This window comes from Adiantum capillus-veneris, chromosome 21 (genome assembly GCF_014529385.1).
Source record: "Adiantum capillus-veneris isolate H3 chromosome 21, ASM1452938v2, whole genome shotgun sequence".
Lineage (NCBI taxonomy): Eukaryota > Viridiplantae > Streptophyta > Polypodiopsida > Polypodiales > Pteridaceae > Adiantum > Adiantum capillus-veneris.
In genome coordinates this window covers 47,311,845-47,334,803 of record NC_140951.1, presented here as the reverse complement: position 1 = coordinate 47,334,803, position 22,959 = coordinate 47,311,845, and the positions used below count along the sequence as shown (strand labels likewise).

At 45.5% G+C, this 22,959-nt stretch overlaps 1 protein-coding gene across 4 annotated transcripts in view; it reads right to left on the bottom strand.

Moving 5' to 3' along the window:
- Positions 1–477: 477 nt before the first annotated feature.
- Positions 478–22,959, bottom strand: part of LOC147430901 (uncharacterized) — a 39,218-nt gene continuing 16,736 nt past the window's right edge. For 2 of the 4 annotated variants that reach the window (XM_086493438.1, XM_086493440.1), the window contains 8 exons: positions 2,522–2,588; positions 2,191–2,405; positions 1,980–2,115; positions 1,738–1,907; positions 1,605–1,650; positions 1,458–1,528; positions 1,118–1,262; positions 478–1,036 (listed from right to left, as the gene is read on the bottom strand). In XM_086493438.1, the coding sequence (XP_086349564.1) occupies positions 845–1,036; positions 1,118–1,262; positions 1,458–1,528; positions 1,605–1,650; positions 1,738–1,907; positions 1,980–2,115; positions 2,191–2,405; positions 2,522–2,588 (1,042 nt within the window). In that variant the 3' untranslated portion in view covers positions 478–844. Of the gene's footprint in view, positions 1,037–1,117; positions 1,263–1,457; positions 1,529–1,604; positions 1,655–1,737; positions 1,908–1,979; positions 2,116–2,190; positions 2,406–2,521; positions 2,589–22,959 lie in introns of those variants that run through there. The other 2 variants (XM_086493439.1, XR_015185655.1) reach the window with 2 other exon arrangements.

Sequence of the window (22,959 nt, the reverse complement as noted above, 5' to 3'; positions counted from 1 at the left end):
AAGTACCATTTTATGAAAGAAAGCAAGCTACAATCTATTTTCAACGGTGCTGCGTTGGGTGACCCCAAGCAATGAGAAAGCCTCTCTGAGTAGGCTAATTGGCTTGATCCCACTACAAATTTGTCCCCAAAATGATGTCCATTTTTACTCCCAAAACAAACTTCAAGAAAAAGGTATCACCCGCTATCTCTTTCCATCAATCACATATTTTCTTAGTCATGTAAAGTCCCAAAACCTTAAGTCAATTGAACCGTGTAGCGAAACTAGGAATGATAGATCGAATATCCTTTGATTGTGGCATTTCTAAATGTGACACTAAGAAAAGTACACAGTCAAATCTCCTTCCACCTATTAAAAACTCCCTGATGACCACACCCATATACTTACCATCATCCAAAGTTTTCCACCAATAAAAATTCTAAAACAGAAGAATTGGGCAGGTCAAAAAGGCTCAAGACACAATCATGGTTCAAACAAACCACTTTAAGTCTCAAATGAGTGGCCTTCAAGATGTCCCATTTTAGAGAAAAGTAGTAATAATTGGAGTGAAAACATTTTTAAACCACCACTAGAAAATTTTATTGAGTTTTTCTGTAATTTCCATTAGCCCAAAAAAAAAGGCAAAGCATTTATTTCAAGGTGAGTCAAGTCTGAGCTCTTGAGAAGAGAATGGGGGTTTTTTGAGCTAATTCTGTAAACCCATAGTTGCTAAGAATCAAGAGCTGAGACTGACCTTTGTTCCGGGTGGGAGCTAAAGATAGATGCATTATCACTACGGGAAGATGCAGTTGCCGATTAAGATGCAATATAGGCAGAGACAGTACATACCACCGTTGAATAATCGTCACAAGGAGGCACAACTTGCCTCCTTCGGAACTTCAAATGCATGCATTTTTCTCTGCACAAATGTGACTACACCAGAGCCAATTGCCTCCTTCAGAGCAACATCCTCCACGTCCATTGCACAGTCCCTCCACTGCTCATCTATACGCAGCTCTCTTCCCAACAGCAAATCATATGTGTCACATTGAGTTTCCTGCTACCACCAATCAAAAAACTATTTGTTTTCCTACTTATTGAAACGCAAAAACCATTAGCCAGCTTCGATGACGCATACCTTATTCAGTGAAAAGAGTTCACGAAGCTCCTCCCTGCTGAAATATCTACCACCACTGCTCTTGTTTTTGCATTCAACGTTGTCTTCCACAGTTGAAGCAATTTCCCCTTTAACCATCTGCCTTTGGTAAATTTTTTCCTCAATGCTGAAATACCAGACATCAATGTATTGTGAGTAATTATGCATAGTAGATGGGTTAGTTAAATTGAACCAGCAGCCGTTTAGAGCCCCCGACCATGCGAATAGGAAGTACACCCTCATGCTAAGTACTTAAGCCCAGAGTAAAACTGGCCAAATGATGATGCTTAGCGCATAGCTTGAATTTTGTTAAAGAAAGAACCTGCCCGTGGCAAAGAGTCTGTAAATGATCACTGCCTTTCTTTGCCCTTCTCTCCATATGCGTGCCATGGCCTGCCACAAAGTAATAATGTTTTATTAGAGTGCATTTATGGCACTACATGAATCCAGCAAAGAGAATTTTTTGAACCTGCGCATCAGTAGCAGGATTCCAATCTGGATCAAAAAGTATCAAGCTGTCTCCAGTCATACAAATGAGTGTAACTTAGTTCTATGTTCTCATGCTGTTGTCAAACGAGAGACAAAAAGGAGTGGCAAATTACCGGTTTGCTCCCACTAGATTTAGACCCATGCCACCTGCTTTTGAAGAAAGCAGAAATACTCTTTCCCCTCCAAAACCAGAGTTGAAACGATCAACCAATTTTTGCCTGTCTGCAACGAGTGTCGCTCCATCCAGGCGCAACCATTTCCAGCCCTTCCACTCACACAAACCCTACAACCGCCAAATATTCTCAGAATGTCTTCAAGGATATTACCAATAAATACCAAAAGAAGGAGAGAAGACCTGAACAAAGTTGAGGGTTTGAGTGAAGTTGGAAACCACCACCACTTTTCCAGTTAGATCAGTTGATGCATTATCAAAGGTTGCAGAAAGCAGAGCACGTAAACAATCAAGTTTTCCAGATAAAGAGCTTGCATACCTGCAAAATGAAAGCAATTAAAATGTCAGAGTCTATGTGTGTGGTGTTTACCAAAGCTTTCAAACAATAACTTACTGAGTCGATATAGACGATGTACTTGAAGACCCTTCATCACTTCGAATGCAAGCAAGATCCTCAGTGTAGTTGCAATGTTGCAAAGAGCTTTCCCAACCTTTCTTTGAGATGTCATCTAAAACCAATCTTGGGTGATTGCAAAGTTTCCTCAAAACGCCAATTGCTGTTAGCACATTTGCAGCACTGGTCTCTGACAGGAACAACTTGGTCACGAACTGTGAATACAATCAATCGATCATAATGATCACACAAATGAACTTACAGTCTTTACTATACGGGCCATCTGAAACAATCAATCCTTGTTGTATTACAAAAGCTCATGATTACCAACCTGTGATCTTACAAAAGTCTCATACAGTGAAACTTGAAGAGGCTGAAGTCGACAGAATACAAGATATCTGCGTTATGAAAATCAGCTATTTTCAAATTTTAAACATCTTGCATCAGCAAATCAATTCATAGCTGCAGCATTTCAATAACTAGAAAGTTGAAAGTTAAGCTTGTCTTTTATACGTGGCCCAAACTTCACAAATCTGAAATGGTGAGGAATGAAATGAAATGAAATGGAATGATATATTAACGTCTTCAAAAGGCCAAAATGACCTATGAGACCTATCTGTTACGAACTGGTGAATCTGATACCATGAATCTAGGATGCAAATTAAGAACAACATTCAATTGAAAAATTGAGTCAAGCATCGTAGTGCCCATTGGTTGATTGTAATGGGAGTATTACAAGTTATAACCTTCAGAGAAGCCCCGAGAGAAAGATAGAAATACATATTGACCTCTCTTAAGGCTCCAAAATGGCCAGAACAATGTACAGCTTATAATAATACCTTTTATCATACATTGTCACCAAAAAGACGTATAATCCTAACTAAATCCCTAACTAGAACAAGAAAGGAAAGCTCATGAATGACTCTGGAGCTGTAGGCTACAACTGGCAAGTCATAGCAATTTCTCCTTAGCACAATATCTCCATCAAAGATTTCCTCGAGAAGGAGACACCCCTGTGTCGTCGCTCAAATCTGCTGATGGTGAGCAAGCTTAGATAAGGTTTGTGATCATGGATAGGCAACAGCCCTGTCCAATGCTACGCCACAAGAGAGGCGTCCACGACAGCATAGGTCAATGGATGAGGAATTAGAGGCTACAAGAGCTACAGTACACATAAGGCTTCTAGCATTGCTCGTCGTATCTCACTAACAGACGATGCATTTGACCTAGGAACTGAATTGACATATTCCTCTAGACCGAAAGTACATGTTCGTCTTGCCACAAGCCCACCAAACTGTAATAGCATCCGTCAAAACACAAGTACAACCAGTTAGGCAAGAGAATCTGATCGAATTGTCTTGCCATGTACGTCATACAAACATTTACAAAATTGCCGGTACTAGATCTCGTAAGCTCTAAGACACTGCTACGTACAACATTGGCTCTAGAAAACGATGTAGCATGCCCACATGGCACACACGGCCATGTGCACATGACATCCACACCAACTTAAGGTGAGGTACAAGTACCAAGCTCCATGGCCTCCTTGTATGAGGCTAGCAAATCTAAATAGTCGACGAAAAATTTATCGTCCATCCAAGTAGCTGCACGTGTCCCTCGATCCTTGAACTCAATAAGTATTGCTTTGCGTCTTTCTTTATACCTTGCTTGAATTGATGCCAGAGGATCTGTTCTGGCTCCAAAATTTTAGCTTCAACTTTTAAAAGAAAGCGGACCCATAGTTTACATGCTATCATTAAGATCATTCAATGCGTCGGAATTGCCTTAAACTCTCTCCGGTTGCTCCTTTCGAGAATGCTTTGTGGAGGTACACTTTGAGCGAAAAAACATGGAAAACATTATACATTGCCCAAGAAGATGGCAAGCACAATTGCGCATAAACATCATTTACTTTTTTGATGATCGAAAATGGACCATACATACAAAAGGAGAGTTTAGGACATTTCTTACCAACTTTCTTGAGACATTGCTTCATGATCCTCAATACACCCAGTCACACTCCTTGAAAGACACATCCTTACGATGTTTACTAGCATGCCTAGAGTAAGACTCTTGAGCCTTGCTAAGCCGAAGCTCAACACTCTGAAGAATCTCTTACTAAAAAGATTAGCACCAATACCTAGTCAAGAGAGATTGAAAAGGTCCACCAAGAGCTGCCTCATAAGTCATAAGAAGTATGACCAATTGCACTAAGAGTATGTATCATTTAAGATAGCTTGAGAACAAAGGAAAATATTGGTCTCACTTAGATTGTAAATTATGAAAATAAGATTTTTAAACATCAAATTTCAACTCATTATAAATTTCAGTTCGTCCTTCAGGCTGTGGATGCAAATGCTAATAAGAAATTCAATTACGAGCCAAAAATTTCACGCAGTGCACACCAAAAATGATGTGAACTTTGGAACACAGTCAAACAATACATAAAAGAGAAACTACCTCGCATAGGCCGGGCACAACCACAAATTTGTCTTCGCTTCCTAAAACTTGCCCCTAGGAGATACACGAGTACTAGCACTTCTGCCGATAAGACAAAAAATGAGGTGGCTATGGAGCTACTAGGTGATAGCTAAAGACAAAGCTCGTCTGTCCCCTATCGAAGAAGACAACAAGGCGTTCTCTGCCTCAAACTACTCTTCTCTTGAAAAGGAGTTGAAGTCTGGAACAAGCATCTGCAAGTGTCATCTGAAACTCTCTTATCAAGAATCAATTCAAACACGCCCATACGATGTCGTGCCGGGGCATGTGGCGCCTTCCTGGCAAGAACGCCAACTTCTCAACAACATTGGGAAGTAACCCATTGCCACTAGGGCATGTTTACCATCCGCATTTTGTATCAATCAAAGACAAATGTGGCTCCTTGTGAATGAAACTACTTGTTAAAGTTATGGCATCTCAAGTGAACTGCCCAATGTGATATCAATATTTATTTTGGCTTTTAGGTATTTATTTTACTTATTGTCAAAGTCTAGGTAGGGCAATTTACTAAGGTGGCTATATAAGCACACCTACCCCCCATTGTATTATCATCAATTCATTGCCAAGGTTGATTGTTTCAGCAGTATCTCTCTCTCTTTTTCTCTCTCATGTATTCTCCTCATTGCTCGATACGAAAATCTGGGTAGGGCAATTTACTAAGGTGACTATATAAGCACACATAGCTCCCATTGTACTATCATCAATTCATTGCCAAGGTTGGTTGGTTCAGTAGAGTCTCTCTCTCTCTCTCTCTCTCTCTCTCTCTCTCTCTCTCTCTCTCTCTCTCTCTCTCTCTCTCTCTCTCTGAGCTATTATTGAGGAGGGCTCTCTCTGAGCTATTATTGAGGAGGGTCGGGCACATGGGAGACGGATGTATTGTTGCTTTGTGGACTTCCGCAAAGCATTTGACACGGTGCCGAGGGCCAGATTGATGCACACGCTACTGAAGTTGGGAGTACCCATAGAGATCATATGGGGGATCATGGCTTTATACGGCTCACTGATTGGCCAGGTACGCACTCTTGAGGGGATTTCTGACATTGTTCATTCCACTATTGGAGTGAAACAGGGGTGTCCTTTGTCCCCTACACTTTTTGGTATGTATGTAGATGAGGTCTCTGACTACATTGACAGAGAGGGTGACAAAGGCGCTCAGCTAGCAGGGACATGGATCCCTTTATTATTATATGCTGATGATATTGTGTTGATATCAGAGTCGCCAGAGGGCATGCAGAGACAATTGGATGCATTGCACAACTTTTGCAGAGGATAGTGGACTGTCTGTGAACCTTGGTAAAACCAAGGTTATGGTGTATAACACCACACCACAGTGGGTCAAGAGATCGGCACCTACACTCGTATATGGTCAGGACACTGTGGAGTACACAGATGAATATACATATCTGGGGGTGGTATTCACGGGACCGAGGTTTACTCTGCAGCAGAGACTAGACTGTCCAGAGCCTATGCAGCATTGGGAGGGCTAGAGAGGATGTGTTCGCAGGTTCAGTTTCAAGAACCACGAACAAAGCTATGGCTCTTTGATACTTTAGTTGATTCAGCTATGCTTTATGGGGTCCAGGTTTGGGAACCATCTGTGAATCATGACAGTTGGAGGAACATGGAGAGACCCTTGGTATTTATGATATCCCGAATGATTAGAGCCAAGGCCTCCATACCACATGCGATTATTCGAGCGGAGGTAGCCGCCCCTCCTATAGAGATTGAGGCTCTTACCAGATCAGTGTCCTTTATGCACAGTCTATGGGATACACATAGAGGCAGATATATTAGATTGGCTCTTGAGTCCTCTAGACAGTTAGCGATGCAGGGAGACGCATCATGTTGGTATGATGACCTCATGGTTTCAGAGGCATGGTCTCAGCATGGATAGATTGCCTCCTTTTCAGTATTCCCTGGATGCACCCTCCTTGCCAGTCACACAGACGGAGATCACTAGACTCATTCGTCAGGATCTTATACAGTTGGACACCAAGAGGACATGGGTAGAGCCGATGCAAGAGTTGGGCACGAAGATGGCTTTCTACAAAGAGCACCTTCTCCAACATTCGGGAGATGGGTTTGTGACTCGTCCGAGCTACATGGACACTCATTTGTCTCATGGTCTACGATGTGCTATTGGTCAGATTCACACATCCTCACACCAGCTGGAGATTGAGACGGGTAGATTCAGAGGGATACCACCGGAGTCTAGGATATGTCAAATATGCGGTAGAGAGCCAGAGACAGAGCTACACTACATATGCCACTGCACTGTGTATTATGAGATACGAGGGCGCTTCCATTGCTTATTCAGGGAGGGTTTTGGACCCCTAGATAGAGTCATGAGGTATCAGGATCAGAGATGCCTTGGCTTATATCCACTTGAGCTACACCGACATAGAGATAGTCTGTTGAGAAGACATGGAGTACGACAGTCACAGAGACAGATCACATACTTCTTTGGATCGAGGGAGCCAAGAGACCAACCACCAGCACAAGGTTGTACCCGCATTCATACCAGAGGCACCCTCATTGACAGGGCGACTAAGCTCGGGAGATCAAGACAACCACAACCGACACACAAGAGCACACTCCATCGACGGAGACTCCAACAGAGATCAGAGGCATTCTAGCCGACACCTAGTTTACTTTCAGTACTTTTTGTACTTGTACTTCAGACATTGTATTAGATTCACCACTTTGTATCTGATGGTCTCATAGGTCATTTTGGCCTTTTGAAGACGTTAATATATCATTTCATCTCATCTCATCTCATCTCATCTCTCTCTCTCTCTCTCTCTCTCTCTCTCTCTCTCTCTCTCTCTCTCTCTCTCTCTCTCTCTCTCTCTCTCTCTCTCTCTCTCTGCTGCCACTGCGCTCCTGCTTCCCCTTGCCCCCCGTTGCCGCCCCTGTGCTCCTGCTTCCCCTCGCCCCCCGCTGCTGCCACTGCGCTCCTGCTTCCCCTCGCCCCCGCTGCTGCCACTGCGCTCCCGCTTCCCCTGGCCCCCCCTGCTACCCCTGCGCAGGTAAATCTCCCCCCCTCTCCCACCCCGCACCCGCACCCCCCTGAGTCTTTCCCTCTCCGGCCCCGCAACCACACCCCCCCCTGCCCTACCCCTGCGCCCCTACCCCACTCGTTGTCCCCCCCCCCCCCCCCCCCCCCCCCCCCCCGCCCCCCTTCCCGCTCCCTCTCTCTATCGCACGTTCTCTCTCTCTCTCTCTCTCTCTCTCTCTCTCTCTCTCTCTCTCTCTCTCTCTCTCTCTCTCTCTCTCTCTCTCTCTCTCTCTCTCTCTCTCTCTCTCTCTCTCTCTCTCTCTCTCTCTCTCTCTATCACGCGTTCTCTCCCTCTCTCTATCGCGATGAGTCTATCGCACGTTCTCTCTCTCTCTCTCTCTCTCTCTCTCTCTCTCGCCCCCCGCCCCCACCACTTTTTAACTTTTGGGCCCCATAGGTCATTATGGCCTTATGAGGACTTTAGTATAACATTTCATTTCATTTCTACCCCCCCTCCTTCACTTTTGTTTTCGAGGCGCGCGCGCGCGCACACACACACACACACACAGCTGAACATATTGAGGGCACCGGGCCACACCGCCTTGCGCTCCGCCGCTCGTCGCGATCGCCGTCAATGTGGGTGCACACATACATCCAGTGCCGCGCCCGTTGCTAGAGTGGGTGCACACGCGCATCTAACCCCCTTGCGGACGGCGATCAAACATGAGGAAGACGAACGAAAAAGCCGACCCCCTAGAGGATGCCATTCGAAAATGCAAAGAGGAAATGACGGAGACCATCACCAAGATGAACCGCAATCTCTGGAGCACAATAAACATTCTCGAAGGACGTGTGCTGATCCAAGAGAGCAAGATAAGCACGCTAGAAGACCGAGTGACGACCCAAGAGGAAGAGATCACGTCACTCAAGAAAGAACTCGTCGAAGCCCGATCAAGAAACACACTGGAAGAGGGCGAACTACAACCCTCAGTAATTGAAGATATCAACACGATCAAGGAACAAGTACAGGCCATCAAAGAGGGAGAAGAACAGCACAAAGAAATGACGACTTCTTGGGTGCATGTTCTTACCAAAACCCAACAAAAGGCAGACGAAGCCGAGAAATGGATCAAGGTGGCCAAGAAAGGAAAAGACAAGGAGATAACGCCCACATCCACACCCAACAACATCATTAACCAGACACTAGAGGAGGAGCAGAGGAGAAGGGTCATGTGAGAATTTGCGGTCTTACAGACAAAGACAATGTGGACGAAGAAGTAAAAGAACTCACAGCCTTGATGGGGATTCATGAGCCGACACACACAAGGGCATGGAGAGTGGGCAACATAAAGAAAAGTGGAGGCAGTGGAGAAACCTCAAAAGAAAGAGCACTCATCCTCCGTTTTCACTCCATGGAAGCAAAGAAGTCATTCTTGAAGAAAAGACCAACTCTTAAAGAGACTGGCATCTTTCTTGGGGACGATCCCACCCTCTCGCAGATCGCTCATATGCAGGAAGTAATGTCGGAGATTAGAGCGGCAAGGGGAAAAGGCAAGATCGCTTTTTACCGAGACGGAAAAGTGGTAATACTTGAGCGACGCTCCACATGACGGTGCGAGACTTATGGGACCACACTCAAAGTAGCTGCCTGGAACTGCAATGGATCTATGCGTCTTGATGTGGGTGCTTTTGAGGATAGCTTTACTGGAAGAGACATAATCTTCTACTCTGAGACACACTAGGCCCCTGGGCAATCCATGCCTCACATCAGTGGATATAGGTGGGCGACAGCCTACAAACAAGAGACACGCTCAGAGCACAGAGGGCGGGGCTCGGGAGGAGTGGCAGTGTTATTTAGAGAGGATCTGCAGCCACTGATACATATAGCCCGCAGGGACGAGCAGGCTAGGTACATGTGGGTGAGACTGAAAGCAGAGACAAGCAGATACCTCTATCTAGCTATTTGTTACTTTCCCCCGAGTAAATCAGTGTATGCACCACCCAAAGGACAGTCCCCTTTCTCTATTTTGGATGATGACATATGGGAGTTCTCTGGGGACGGTGACATTATCATCCTCGGGGACTTCAATGCTAGGACTGCCCATCACCAGGCAGTGTTTTATGATACTTCAAAGGAGATGCTAAGAGAGATAGATGTGGCAGAGGCGGGCCTTTCCAGACTATCACACGATATGGAATATACTGAGTATGGGCGACACCTGATAGACATGGGCACTGCACATGGATTGGCCATCTTGAACGGCCTACAGAGATTTCTTGCTGCGAGAGGCTTTACATGCTTCCCACACAAACATGGAGCCAGCACGGTAGACTATGTCATGGCACAACCGAATCTCATCTCTAGTATCGAGGATCTCACAGTTGGGCCCACACCGGTCAGAGTGGCGGTGGATCATGCTTTGGTGTCAATGACCATCTCCTTCCATTTCAGTGCAGCACACAGGCCACGAGTAGCAGTCCCTACTCGCTACACATTCACAAGGGAGACGGACTCTGTATACATGGACGGAATCTACAGACGCCTATGCAGTGAGGACCCGGGGCGACCTCTGGAGGAGCTAACTACTATACTAACACAGACATTACATGAGGCAGCAGCTGAAGCATACCCACACACCCAGCCTGAGCAGAGCTGCCGATTTGGGAGCATGCCTCAAAACAGCTGGTACGATGAGGAGTGCCGCCAGACTAGAGCCAGACTTCAGAGCGAGGTGCTGTTGGGGGACGTCGCTCACAGACAGTCACAGATGGACTTCCGACGCCTGGTGCGGCGGAAGAAGAGGGCTTTTTTGGCTAGACTCGAGCAGGATCTATATCAGCTATTCTCCCCCCCCCCCCCCCCCCCCCCCCCCCCCCTGCTATTTCCTCCACAGAGACCTGGGGTCAGTACGCATCATCTTTGTACACAGTACCTGGACAGCCGCCCCTCCCCAACCCCCCCGACCGATGCCCACGTACATGTGTCTTTTTCACTGCTGAGATGGTGAAGAAAGCCATTGACAGGATGAAGACTGGGAGAGCATATGATCATGAGGGCCTAGTAGCTGAGCATTTCATGCATGCCAAAGACCTACTAGCAGAGCTTCTAGTAGTTATGTTTAACCGTGCCATGTGTGAGGGCCTACCGGACACTTGGAGCCTATCTACAATCGTACCTATCTTCAAATCAGGAGACCCCATGGAGCCTGGGAATTATCGCACTATTATGATTGGGCACACACTGGCACGGTTGTATGCATCCATTCTTGAGCAACAGCTGAGTAGATGGGCAGAGAGGGAAGGAATACGTGCAACTGGGCAGGCAGGATTCAGGAGAGGCTTCTCTACTCTTGACCATATCCTAACACTCAGGGCCATCATCAAGGAAGGCAGATCTCATGGGAGACGGATCTATTGTAGCTTTGTGGACTTCCGCAAAGCTTTCGACACGGTACCCAGAGCTAGATTGATGCGCAGATTACAGGAAATGGGAGTACCCACAGAACTCATTTGGGGCATCATGGCATTGTACAGATCAATAGTAGGGCATGTACGCACCCCGGAGGGACTTTCTACACCGGTTCACTCCACTATTGGGGTGAAGCAAGGCTGCCCGCTCTCTCCCACTCTTTTCGGTATGTATGTGGATGAGATTTTTGACTACATTGACAGCGATGGGGATAAAGGTGCTCAGTTGGCAGGGACATGGATTCCACTTTTGTTATATGCTGATGACATAGTGTTGATCTCCGAATCTCCGGAGGGAATGCAACGTCAATTGGATGCTCTGCATACGTTTGCCCACGAAAGTGGTTTGTCTGTCAACCTAGGTAAAACCAAGGTTATGGTGTTTAATACCACCCCACAGTGGATCAGGAGGTCAGCACCCACACTCACATACGGCCAGGAGACTGTGGAGTACACAGACGCTTACACTTACCTTGGAGTGGTTTTTAGCGGACCTACATTCTCACTCAGAAGAGCAGCAGAAACCAGACTTACTAGAGCCCACGCAGCATTGGGTAGATTGGAGAGGATGTGTTCGCAGGTTCAGTTTGAGGAGCCCCGGACGAAGCTCTGGCTCTTTGACACCTTGGTGGCTTCAGCATTGCTCTATGGAACCGAGATATGGGGACCTTCACTGGATCACCACGGGAGGAGGGGTCGCTTAGACGGATGGGGGAACATGGAGAAACCTCTCGTCTCTATGATCTTGCGGCTCATTAGAGCCAAGGCATCAGTACCACGCGCCATTATCCGAGCAGAGCTAGCGGCCCCCCCACTTGTGGTGGAGGCGCTCACCAGATCAGTCTCCTTCATAAACCGCACATGGGCACTTCCTCGAGACAGATATGCTCGCATAGCACTTGAAGCCTCTCGACAGTTAGCCATACAAGGAGATACAACATGCTGGTATGGGGAGATGACATCATGGTTTCAGGCACATGGGTTCACCATAGACCGGTTGCCACCATTCCATTACTCATTGGATGCACCATCTCTCACCATTACACAGTCAGAGATCACCAAGCTCATACGCCAAGACCTGACCCAGCTAGACACCAGAAGGACATGGATACAACCAGCATAGGAATTGGGCACGAAGATGGCTTTTTACAAAGACCACCTTCTCCAGCTTACGGAAGATGGTTTTGTGGTGAGACCCAGATACATGGATACCCACTTGTCTCATGGGATACGATGTGCTATTGGCTAGTTACGCACATCTTCTCACTAGTTGCGGATTGAGACGGGGAGATACAGCGGAGTACCAGCAGAGGACAGGACATGCCCCTTGTGTAACATGGAACCTGAGACAGAGCTACACTATACATGTCGCTGCCCCTTCTACTACGAGATACGAGGCCGCTTCCATTGCTTGTTCAGAGAAGGTTTTGGACCACTCTCAAGAGTCATGGGATACGAAGATCAAAGATGTCTGGGTTTGTTCTTGCTCGAGCTGCGCAGACACAGAGATAGCCTGATGAATGGCGAGGCTAGCCAGTCTCAAAGACAGATCACAGACTTCTTCAGAGCAGACACGGGACAGCCGCAAGAGCCACTCCCACAGCAGAGCTCCCCCTCGTCTCATACCAGAGGCACACTGATTGATCGAGCGATTGAACTGGAGAAATCTAGGCGCCCGCGACTGCGAAGAACTACACAGCATCGACGAAGGCTACGACAGAAAATTCGGAGCATGCTGGCCAGACATGCACGACGCCCGGTCAGACTACTAACCATGGAGGAAATTGATGAGATTCGCCAACGACCGATGCTAGATCTCTTGTGATTCAGCTATCCCAACAAGCCACCCATTTTTTGCTTGGTCTTTTGCTTGGTTCACATTGATCAACTTAGGACCCCATAGTATATATCTTTGTTTTGTACTGTTGTTAGGTTATTTTGTTACTCTGACTTTGTATCAGATCCACCACTTTGTAACTTTCGGGTCTCATAGGTCATTATGGCCTTTTGAAGACGTTAATATAACATTTCATTTCATTTCTCTCTCTCTCTCTCTCTCTCTCTCTCATATCATTGATCTTTAAGGTCTCTTGGGATAGTTTCCTACGGACGTTAAAACTCTCTTCTTCTCGGGTGTGTGTGTGTGCGCGCGCGCTAATAAAAAGAGGAAAATGGTATAACCTTTCTATCACCCAACTGTGGTAGATTGGTTATTCCACTTCCCTCTTGAATAACAGGTCTTGAGTTCAACTCTCCTCGTCGGCTAGATGTTTAAGGTCTCTTGGGATAGTTTTCTACGACTTTAAAACTCTCTTCTTCTTGGATGTGTGTGGATGTGTGTGAGTGCTAATAAAAAGAGGAAAATGGTATAACCTTTCTATCACCCAATTGTGGTAGATTGGTTATGCCATTTCCCGCTTGAATAACATGTCTTGAGTTTAACTCTCCTCGTCGGCTAGATCTTTAAGGTCTCTTGGGATGGTTTCTCTCTCATGTATTCTCCTCATTGCTCGATACGAAAATTTGGGTAGGGCAATTTACTAAGGTGACTATATAAGCACACACCCATTGTACTATCATCAATTCATTGCCAAGGTTGGTTGGTTCAGTAGTATCTCTCTCTCTCTCTCTCTCTCTCTCTCTCTCTCTCTCTCTTTCTCTCTCTCTCTCTCTCTCTCTCTCTCTCTCTCTCTCTCTCTCTCTCTCTCTCTCTCTCGTCGGGTAGATCTTTAAGGTCTCCTGGGAGAGTTTCCTACGGACGTTAAAACTCTCTTCTTCTCGGGTGTGTGTGTGTGCACGCGCTAATAAAAAGAGGAAAATGGTATAACCTTTCTATCACCCAACTGTGGTAGATTGGTTATGCCATTTCCCTCTTGAATAACAAGTCTTGAGTTCAACTCTCCTCGTCAGCTAGATGTTTAAGGTCTCTTGGGATAGTTTTCTACGACGTTAAAACTCTCTTCTTCTTGGGTGTGTGTGGATGTGTGTGAGTGCTAATAAAAAGAGGAAAATGGTATAACCTTTCTATCACCCAACTGTGGTAGATTGGTTATGCCATTTCCCTCTTGAATAACAGGTCTTGAGTTCAACTCTCCTCGTCGGCTAGATGTTTAAGGTCTCTTGGGATAGTTTTCTACGACGTTAAAACTCTCTTCTTCTTGGGTGTGTGTGGATGTGTGTGAGTGCTAATAAAAAGAGGAAAATGGTATAACCTTTCTATCACCCAACTGTGGTAGATTGGTTATGCCATTTCCCGCTTGAATAACATGTCTTGAGTACAACTCTCCTCGTCGGCTAGATCTTTAAGGTCTCTTGGGATGGTTTCCTACGACGTTAAAACTCTCTTCTTCTTCTTCTTCTTCTTCTTCTTCTTCTTCTTCTTCTCTCTCTCGTGTATTCTTCCCGTTGCTCTACGCTCGTTGCTTCCGCATTGTCGTCAACTCTGACATGGTATCAAAGCTTTAAGCTCGTTGGTCTCGGGAAGCCACAGTGAGAATAGGAACAAGAGTGACGTTTTTTTTTTAAATAGCAATGAGGACTAAGAGGAAAGTGTCACAAACGGGAGCGCATAACAATATAAAATATACTCGGATAAATAGAATTTATCACTTAATATTGAAGCCAAAGGATATAGAGAGAAATAAATAGATAGAGAGAGAGAGAGAGAGAGAGTGAGAAGATCGACACAGTACTGGGGACAAGAAGATGGGCTGGTCCCCCCCCCTTAAAGAGAATCCTTTATTAGGGAGAATCTTTTTACAAGCACAAGAACCGGAGAAAACCCCTCCGTTCTAATTCTCTTACTCAATGGTCGTTCCTTCCCGTAAGGGAAATCCGAGAGACGAGCTCTCAATCCTTTTTCCGTTTGTACTCGGAGTCGAGACTCCGCAGACAATTTCCGAATTCCGTTCCCGGAATTCCCAAGCTTACGCCAAAGCCTTCTTGCTTCTCCTTCGCGATGAAGTACTTGCAAACACACGCAAACACGCCACAACAATTCGTATGGCGAATCCACAATAGATACCTGTCGCTCTTGCGTGGGAAAAGCGACTTCCGTGCTTCGTAGTCCCGCGATCTCTTGCGTTATCTTGCGGCAGAGCCTTCTCTTGCTGACGTTGGTAACCTCTTTTCAGTGAGGGCATGTGGTGCTTTTATAGCTCCTTCACCACGGCACGAATAGCGGCTCGCGAAGAGATTGCGGCCGTTTTTTTTTTTCAAAATTTTTTTTCTGTTTTATCCGAAATAGGGAGAGAGAATTCGTTGGCTAGTTTTGTTGCTTTATTTTCTAAGTGACTGCCCACTTATTAAGTGGACGGTCGACATATTTTAAAATTGGTCTGAACCTGCCCAAAAACTCAATAAAACCTTATAAGTTAAAAACAATGCCTTTCACAACACTTCCCAGGCATCCCTGGATGCAACCACATGCACAAATGCAATGCATACATAGATTCCTCGCGGGAAAGCGTTTGCTCTTCCTGGAAAACTCGTTAAAATATTCCGCTTTTTAAGAAAAGCTTCTCAGAACCAATCTTTATTCTTGTGCTTGCGTCTATACGCGTATTCCTCTTTTCCAGTTCGAATTTCCTCTCAACTATGGATATCCCCTTTCCGATGCACCCATCACCCACCTTGTGACGCATCAGGAATACCCATCACCTAGTCCTTTCCTACCGAACTTACGGTACAATCCCCTTCACAATGCTCTATGTCACCCATCCTATGATGCATCAGAGATGTCCGTTCCCGGATGGTCGGATACTTCTTACTGATGCTCCCTGTCACCCATCACCCACCTTGTGACGCATCAGGAATACCCATCACCTAGTCCTTTCCTACCGAACTTACGGTACAATCCCCTTCACGATGCTCTATGTCACCCATCCTATGACGCATCAAAGATGTCCGTTCCCGGATGGTCGGATACTTCTTACTGATGCTACCTGTCACCCATCCGTTGTGACGCATCAGAAGTACCCGATCCTGGTGGCCTTACAGATATTCCCTTTCACAGTGCTCCTGTCACTACTTTGAATGACACACTAGGGATACTCTGTACTCGGATGTCTCAAGTGAGAAAAACCCTCTCACTTAAAATTCCAATAATTCATTTAGAATTATTTTCTTGGTGTTCCAAGCGAGAAAACCCTCTCACTTATAAATCCAATAATTCATTCAAAATTATTTTTTTGTCAAATAAAGCCAATTTAGCAACAAAAAGCCTCAAGGCGTACTTGTGCCAACAATGACGTTTTGAAATGCAAGAATCAAGAAACTAGCGTTTTTCCATCGGCAAGGTGGTGCGGCTTTTGGCCCTCTTGGCAACAACGACGGCGTTTTAAAACGCTAGCCGAATTTGGGCGTTGGCAATCGTGGGCGACAAAGAGGAAGGGGGGCAATCTTTGTACCATGCATTCAAAAACACTAGGGCAAGGGGAGTCGGCACCGTGGAGATAGTAGGCGTTTTGAGACGCCGATAGCGCAAGCATTGGGGTTATGCAACGTCCCTACACAACATCAGTTTTTTGGATAGCATTTCGAAATGCTCGCCTCAACGACGACATGACGACTTCCTCTAGGACTACATTTTGTACAATGTTTTGAAGCATAGGAACCGACGACCTGTTTTTAATAACATGGTGTGGAGAGCTCATGAAAGCAAAGCTTTTAAAAGCATTTTACGATGTTGCCCCAAGTGGCCTGTTTTGAGGTTGTGCTTGTACTTGTGCTTGCAATTTGAAAAGTCTAGCAATTATAATATCGAAGTCCAAGCCAATGGTAAAGCCAACAGATGTTCCCATGAACCCTCGACAACTATAAAGATAAACCAACACCAACCATCGGCTATGAAAAGTGGATGGACCAGTTCCCAATTAGCGGCCTATGCGTGGGCGACGTTCTCAAGGAAGCCGTCAATTTGTTTGGCTCGGGATTTTGAAGCCAAAAGCAAATGCACGAGTTTGCTAGAGGACAAAGACAAAGGCAAGCTTGACAAGGACGAAATAACCAATGGTCAGTTACCTGCCTCGCTCACGAGGTCCGACAATCATTGCTATAAATGTGACACGATGCTTTGTTTGGCTCGGGAGTTTGAAGCCAAAGACAAAGAGGAACTCACAAAAAGACAAAGGCAAAGGCAAGCTGGACAAAGATAACGGTGATAAAGACTTGACAAAGGAGATCAGCATGGCACACATGGTGGCGACCACAATGGCCACGATGCAAGATTTATAGTCATGAGGCCATTACCGCCACTAACTTAAGTCAAAGAGGGACTTGTGAGTGGCAGAGAGAGGCAAGCAGTGCTTCCTATAAATAATTTGGACCCTTGTGTTGGAGTTCAAGTTACCTGTGGGTTGGAGTTCAAAGCACATGCATTGGCAAGGAACCAATCAGACGTATCTAAAACACTATGCATGAGTGCACCAATCCTTTGTTGTTGACCGAATTATGGGCAGGATGTGTTTCAAAGTTCATTATCTAGGAGTATTTGGACATGATGTATTCACAAATAACGAATGGAGATTCTTGGATGTAGTGTGGTCTACAGTTAAGTTTTCTACAAGGCAACCGATGCTCAAGATGGCATTCTTCTAAGGTACAAAGTTGGAGGTAGTAATCTGAAGTATATCCAACATGACCAGTGTTGCTGGGGTGTCCATGGTTGCTTCTTCATCAACTTGGTCTCACTACTTATGAGTTGCAACAAAGTGGTACATTATGTAAGGTACAATACGTATTCAGTCCATCCTGCACATAGTACCAAATGGATTGAGTTGTTAGGTACGTAAAATTCCTATGTTTTTTTTCAAAGCCAAAAACCTACAATATTGTCCGTACTTCACAAAAAATTCATAACTATCGCTCCAAGGATGTTAGTTCACAGTTCTACAAACCAGAGGCTGCCACAACTAAACATTTGATAGTCTGAGGCTTTCATATGAATAGTAAATACCAACGAGTCATGACCCTTGCTCGACATTCAACATTCAAGTGACAAGAACAGATACAATTCAAAGCTTTAGTTCTCTCTCAAATATATCTAACCTAAAATTTGAATTTCACAACAAATTAGTTACTACAAAGATCACGATTGTCACGTGCACATCTAACCCTATGTGCATGTGGACAAGCTATCTCAGGTCTAGGGTTCAGGTCAGCTTAGGAAGTGTTTTGGCACCTTTGAGAGCCTGTGTGCAGGCCATACATGTCCATGCACTTACAGTAGTTGCATATCCTCTGGTTGCACACAGCATGATACCCATTATGAGCATTTTACAATGTATAGAACTATTTTTCCCAAAATACACATTTTTCACTTATTTATTAGTAAGTGACTTTTGTTGGAAAAGTGAGTAGGGCAAATTTGCTAGGTTACTATAAAAGAAACCTAGCGCTAGCAGTTCTCAGCAAAAGAGGCAGAAGAAGTTCCAGCAACTTGTAGTGCACCTTCTCGACAAGACCGGCAGGAGGCCCTAGCGTTTTCAGCCAACAAAACACACAGCGTTTTGGAATGCAGTTCCCTAGCGATTTCACGGCAGATTCAGCCTAGCATTTTCACCAACACCAGATCAAGGCTTGCAGTTTTTAGTTTGCAGACCTAGCCTAGCGTTTGCAGATTCCGACGTCAGATCAGCCCTAGAACTTTAGCGTTTTCAATTTCAGCACTTAGCCACAGCAAATTCAGCTCCTAGCCTCGCAGACCTCACCTATCCACAGCAGATCCTCGCCATACCGTCGAGTCGGCCAGCGTTTTCAGATTCAGCCCGTTGTCCGCAAATTTCAGCATCTGTGTTTTCATCGCATCGTCGTCGCCATCACCATCCTTGCCGACACAGTGTCAGAGATCAACAAAAAGTCGGCGTTTTGCAGATTTCAGCATTTCAGCCCTAGCGTTTCCAGTTTTCAGCCCGTCCTCGTCGCTGTCATCATTGTCGTCGACATCATCGGCAAGTTCATTGCATCTAGACCATTGTACCAGATTTGTGCAATCTATAGCGTAGACCTCTCTCGCCATAGAGAGGGGAACCTTTGGAGGAGGGTTTGAGAACCGTCTGGTGTCGTATTCTTCTCTCTCTCTCTCAGTCTTAGCACCTTCATTCACAGTAGCATTCACTTTGTTGTGATCATTGCACTCTCTCACTAAAGAAACGGAAGGCTCTCCCTTCCATAAGTAAAAGGAACCGTTGAGCACAGTTCAGAGCACTCATCTTGAGCAATATCAACATTCACTTCCGCTGCACCTTACATTGGTATCAGAGCTTTGGTAGTGTTCTGTATCACTCAAGGAAAGAACCACAAGAAATTTTTTGCTTGTTGCGATCGCACGTAACCCAAGTCTACTTGGGCGTGTCGCTCCCTAATTGTGTTTTTGTAGAGTGACAAGTAACCCAAGAAAGAAGGGCTTGTGCCGCCTCCCCTTGTTCCTCTATTCACTCATTGAGAGCGGACCGTGCACTTAGCGGCCGGCCAATTGACGTGAGGTGGAAAAAAGCAACTTTGGTGTGAGCGCAAGGTCGCCAAGGGGTGCGCCCGCAAGGAAGAGTCGAGCTTGGGTAAGAGAAAAGCCTTCTCAAACACCGATTGCAAGCTACAGAACCTCAAGGACCTCAAGGACCTCAAGAACTCAAGAACCTCAAGAACCCAAGTTCCTCGCAAACTTAACTACTCAAGATCTCAGTGCATGGTCATCACCCGAAGCGGAATGGATACATTGCATAAAGGTGATGAGCATGGAGGTGGTTACGAAGAATTTTTCCCACCAGGGGTATTTTTTTCCGATCCTCCCCCTTCCCCATCTACGCCACGGGTTGCACCAAATCCTATGGAGGCTTTGGTGAAGTTGATGATGGACATGATGCTACAACAAGAGACGCAATGCGCCGCCTTGGATCGCGAGCGCGAAGAAAGAAAGGCAAACTTGGATCACGAAGCGCGAAGAAAGATAGGTAGCCTTGGAGCACGAGCGTGAGCATGCGCGTTTGGCGGCCGAAGAAAGAAAGGCAGCCTTGGAGCGTGAGCGTGAGGGTGAGAAAGCGTGCTTGGTAGCCGAAGAAAGAAGGGCGGCTATGGATCTTGAGTGTGAGCAAGCACGCGAAGCTCAACGCATAGCGGCCGAAGAAAGGCGACAGCCTTTGACTTAGAGCGTGAGGCGTAGAGAGATCAACACATGCAAGAGTTGGTCCTACAGGTACTCACCTCGAAGTCTGAGCCGGTCAAAGATGTAGACAATCCATCAGGTAGCTCAAGTCGAGATGCGGATACTCCAACAATCCACTCACTGAGAAGTTGACGTTCAGTAAGTATGACAGTAAGATGGATGCTAATGTTATTCATTCTTGGTTGCATCAATTTAATGCTTACTTTGCGACAACTAAGAAAACAGGAAATAGCAAAGTTTTGACGGCAGCCATGTATCTTGCCGGTGATGCCATTAATTGGTATCACGCATGGCAAGAGACGCAGTTGGCCACGCACCTAGAGGAAGCCGAAGAAGACGTGCCCCTTTGTTTCAATTGGGCCGACTCAAGGCACGGTTTAGGCCATCTCAATACTTAGCGCAGTTGAAAGAAGATTGGCGCAATCTCAAGCAAAATGGTATGCCAGTCATGTCTGTTTCTAACCGTATTTTGCAGCTCAGCACCCAATTACGCAATTCGGATTATGAGCACAAAGAGGCATTCCTTTTTGGATTGGACGAGTATATCAAGTTTGATGTCGAAGTACTCGATCCAATGGATCTCAACAAGGCGGTAGCGATTACACTCGCATAGGAGATGAAGCACAACAAAGGAAAGCCTAAGGAGAACAAGTCTTCTCACACTACCTCTAGACTCCTTAGAACCCACAGAACAGTAAGAATGGTAAGAACAGTAACTCCTCTAGCCAATCTTCCTCTAATTCTTCGAAAAAGAACTCTCAAAATGAATCCAAGGCTAAACCTAAGCTAACCCCATATGAAAAAGCCGCACAAGGAATTATAGGAGGATACATAATGCCAAAAGAACAAGTCATATATGCTAAGGAAGGTCGATGTTATCACTGTCACATCAAGGGTCATATTAAGAAGGCTTGTCCTAAGACACTACCACCTAAAGAACCCAAAGCACTGACAACTACAACAAGCACTTTAATGAACCAATCTGAGTCTCCACATGTTTCTAACACACACATTGATGAGTCTCTCTTTAAATGTTATGGTCATGTGAAGGGTCAGCGTTTTGTCGTATTGTTTGATTCAGGCAGTATACATGATGTGATTGGTGTCCCTCTTGTAGAGAGAGCTCGCCTAGAGGTTAGCCAGACAACTCCTCTCGAGGTGTCGAGCTTCGCTCCCGGTATGGGCTCTCTCATTACACAAGAGTGCCTTGATGTGTTATTCACTATTCAACAAGCTTCCTTCCGCAGAAAATTTGTCGTGTCTCCTCTCTCAAGATGTGATATGATTTTGGGCATTAGATGGTTTCATGAGCATAACCCTCTCATTGATTGGGCGGACAATACTCTCACCCTAAATGCCAAAAGTGATTCTCCCATGATCATACATGGTAAGGAGGGTTTGCATTCTTTACCTCTCATGTGCAGACGAAGCATAAATTACGAAGAGGAGCACAAGCGGCATTCATCTATGCCTCTCCAATTACCCAGAGCATTAAGGCTCCAGACAGGTATTCAGCTTTGTTTACCAAGTATGAGCATCTCTTTTTGCAGGATGATCTTCCACCCCGTCTCCCTCCCGAGAGGCCAGGGGACCATCGCATTGAACTCACGGAGGGGGCATAGCCAGTCAGTAAGGCTCCCTACCGTTTGGACAAGACGCAAGAAGAAGAGTTAGAGCGGCAACTCATGGAGTTGGTGGGGCCAAAGGATTCATACGTCCTAGTGTAAGTCCTTTAGCTGCTCCTATCTTATTTGTGCGCAAGGATGGTTCGTCTTGTTTGTGTGTTGATTATAGGGCATTGAACAAGATGACCATCAAGATTCAAGAACAAGTTCCCGATGCCTCGCATTGAGTATATCCTCAATAGGCTCAATAGGGCAAAGATTTTCAGTAAAGTCGATCGCAAAAGTGGATACCATCAGGTAAGGGTATTCAAAGGCGACATCTACAAGACCGCTTTTCGCACAGAGCGAGGGCATGGAAGTATGTGGTCATGCCTTTTGGATTGACAGGTGATGTAGATACATTTAACCGTCTTATGGTAGGCCGTTTTGACGATATGGTCGGCGTGTGTGTGTTCATCTTTCTTGATGATATTCTCATTTTTTCTACATTGTGGGAACAACGTGAAAAGAATGTAAAAAGGGTTTTAACCCATTTGGATGAGTGTCAGCTATACATTGCAGCTAAGAAATCTGAGTTTTTTCTCACTGAAGTTACTTATCTGGGTTATATAATTTTTGCAAAAGGCGTCAAGCTAGATCCCGCAAAGGTGGAACAGGTTCGTAATTGGGATTTTCCCAAAACTGCATATGTGCGTACTTTTCTTGGTTTATGTCAAGCATATAGTTCGTACATAGAGAATTTTACATGCATTGCCACATCCATGACAGAAGTTTTGAAAGGGGTAAAGACTCGCCGACAGCGCGTGGATTTGCCCAAGGCAACCATTGAGGCTTTCGCAACTCTCAAGGTTCCAGTGACAGAAGCGTTGTGTCTTATCCTTGCCTCTTGGGATGACCTCTTTGAGGTATGGATGGATGCGAGCAATGTCGCCATAGGTGTTGTGCTTCAGCAGCATGGCCGTCCAATTGCATTCCTTAGTCGGAAGTTAAATAGTGCAGAAAACAACTATTCCGTTTAT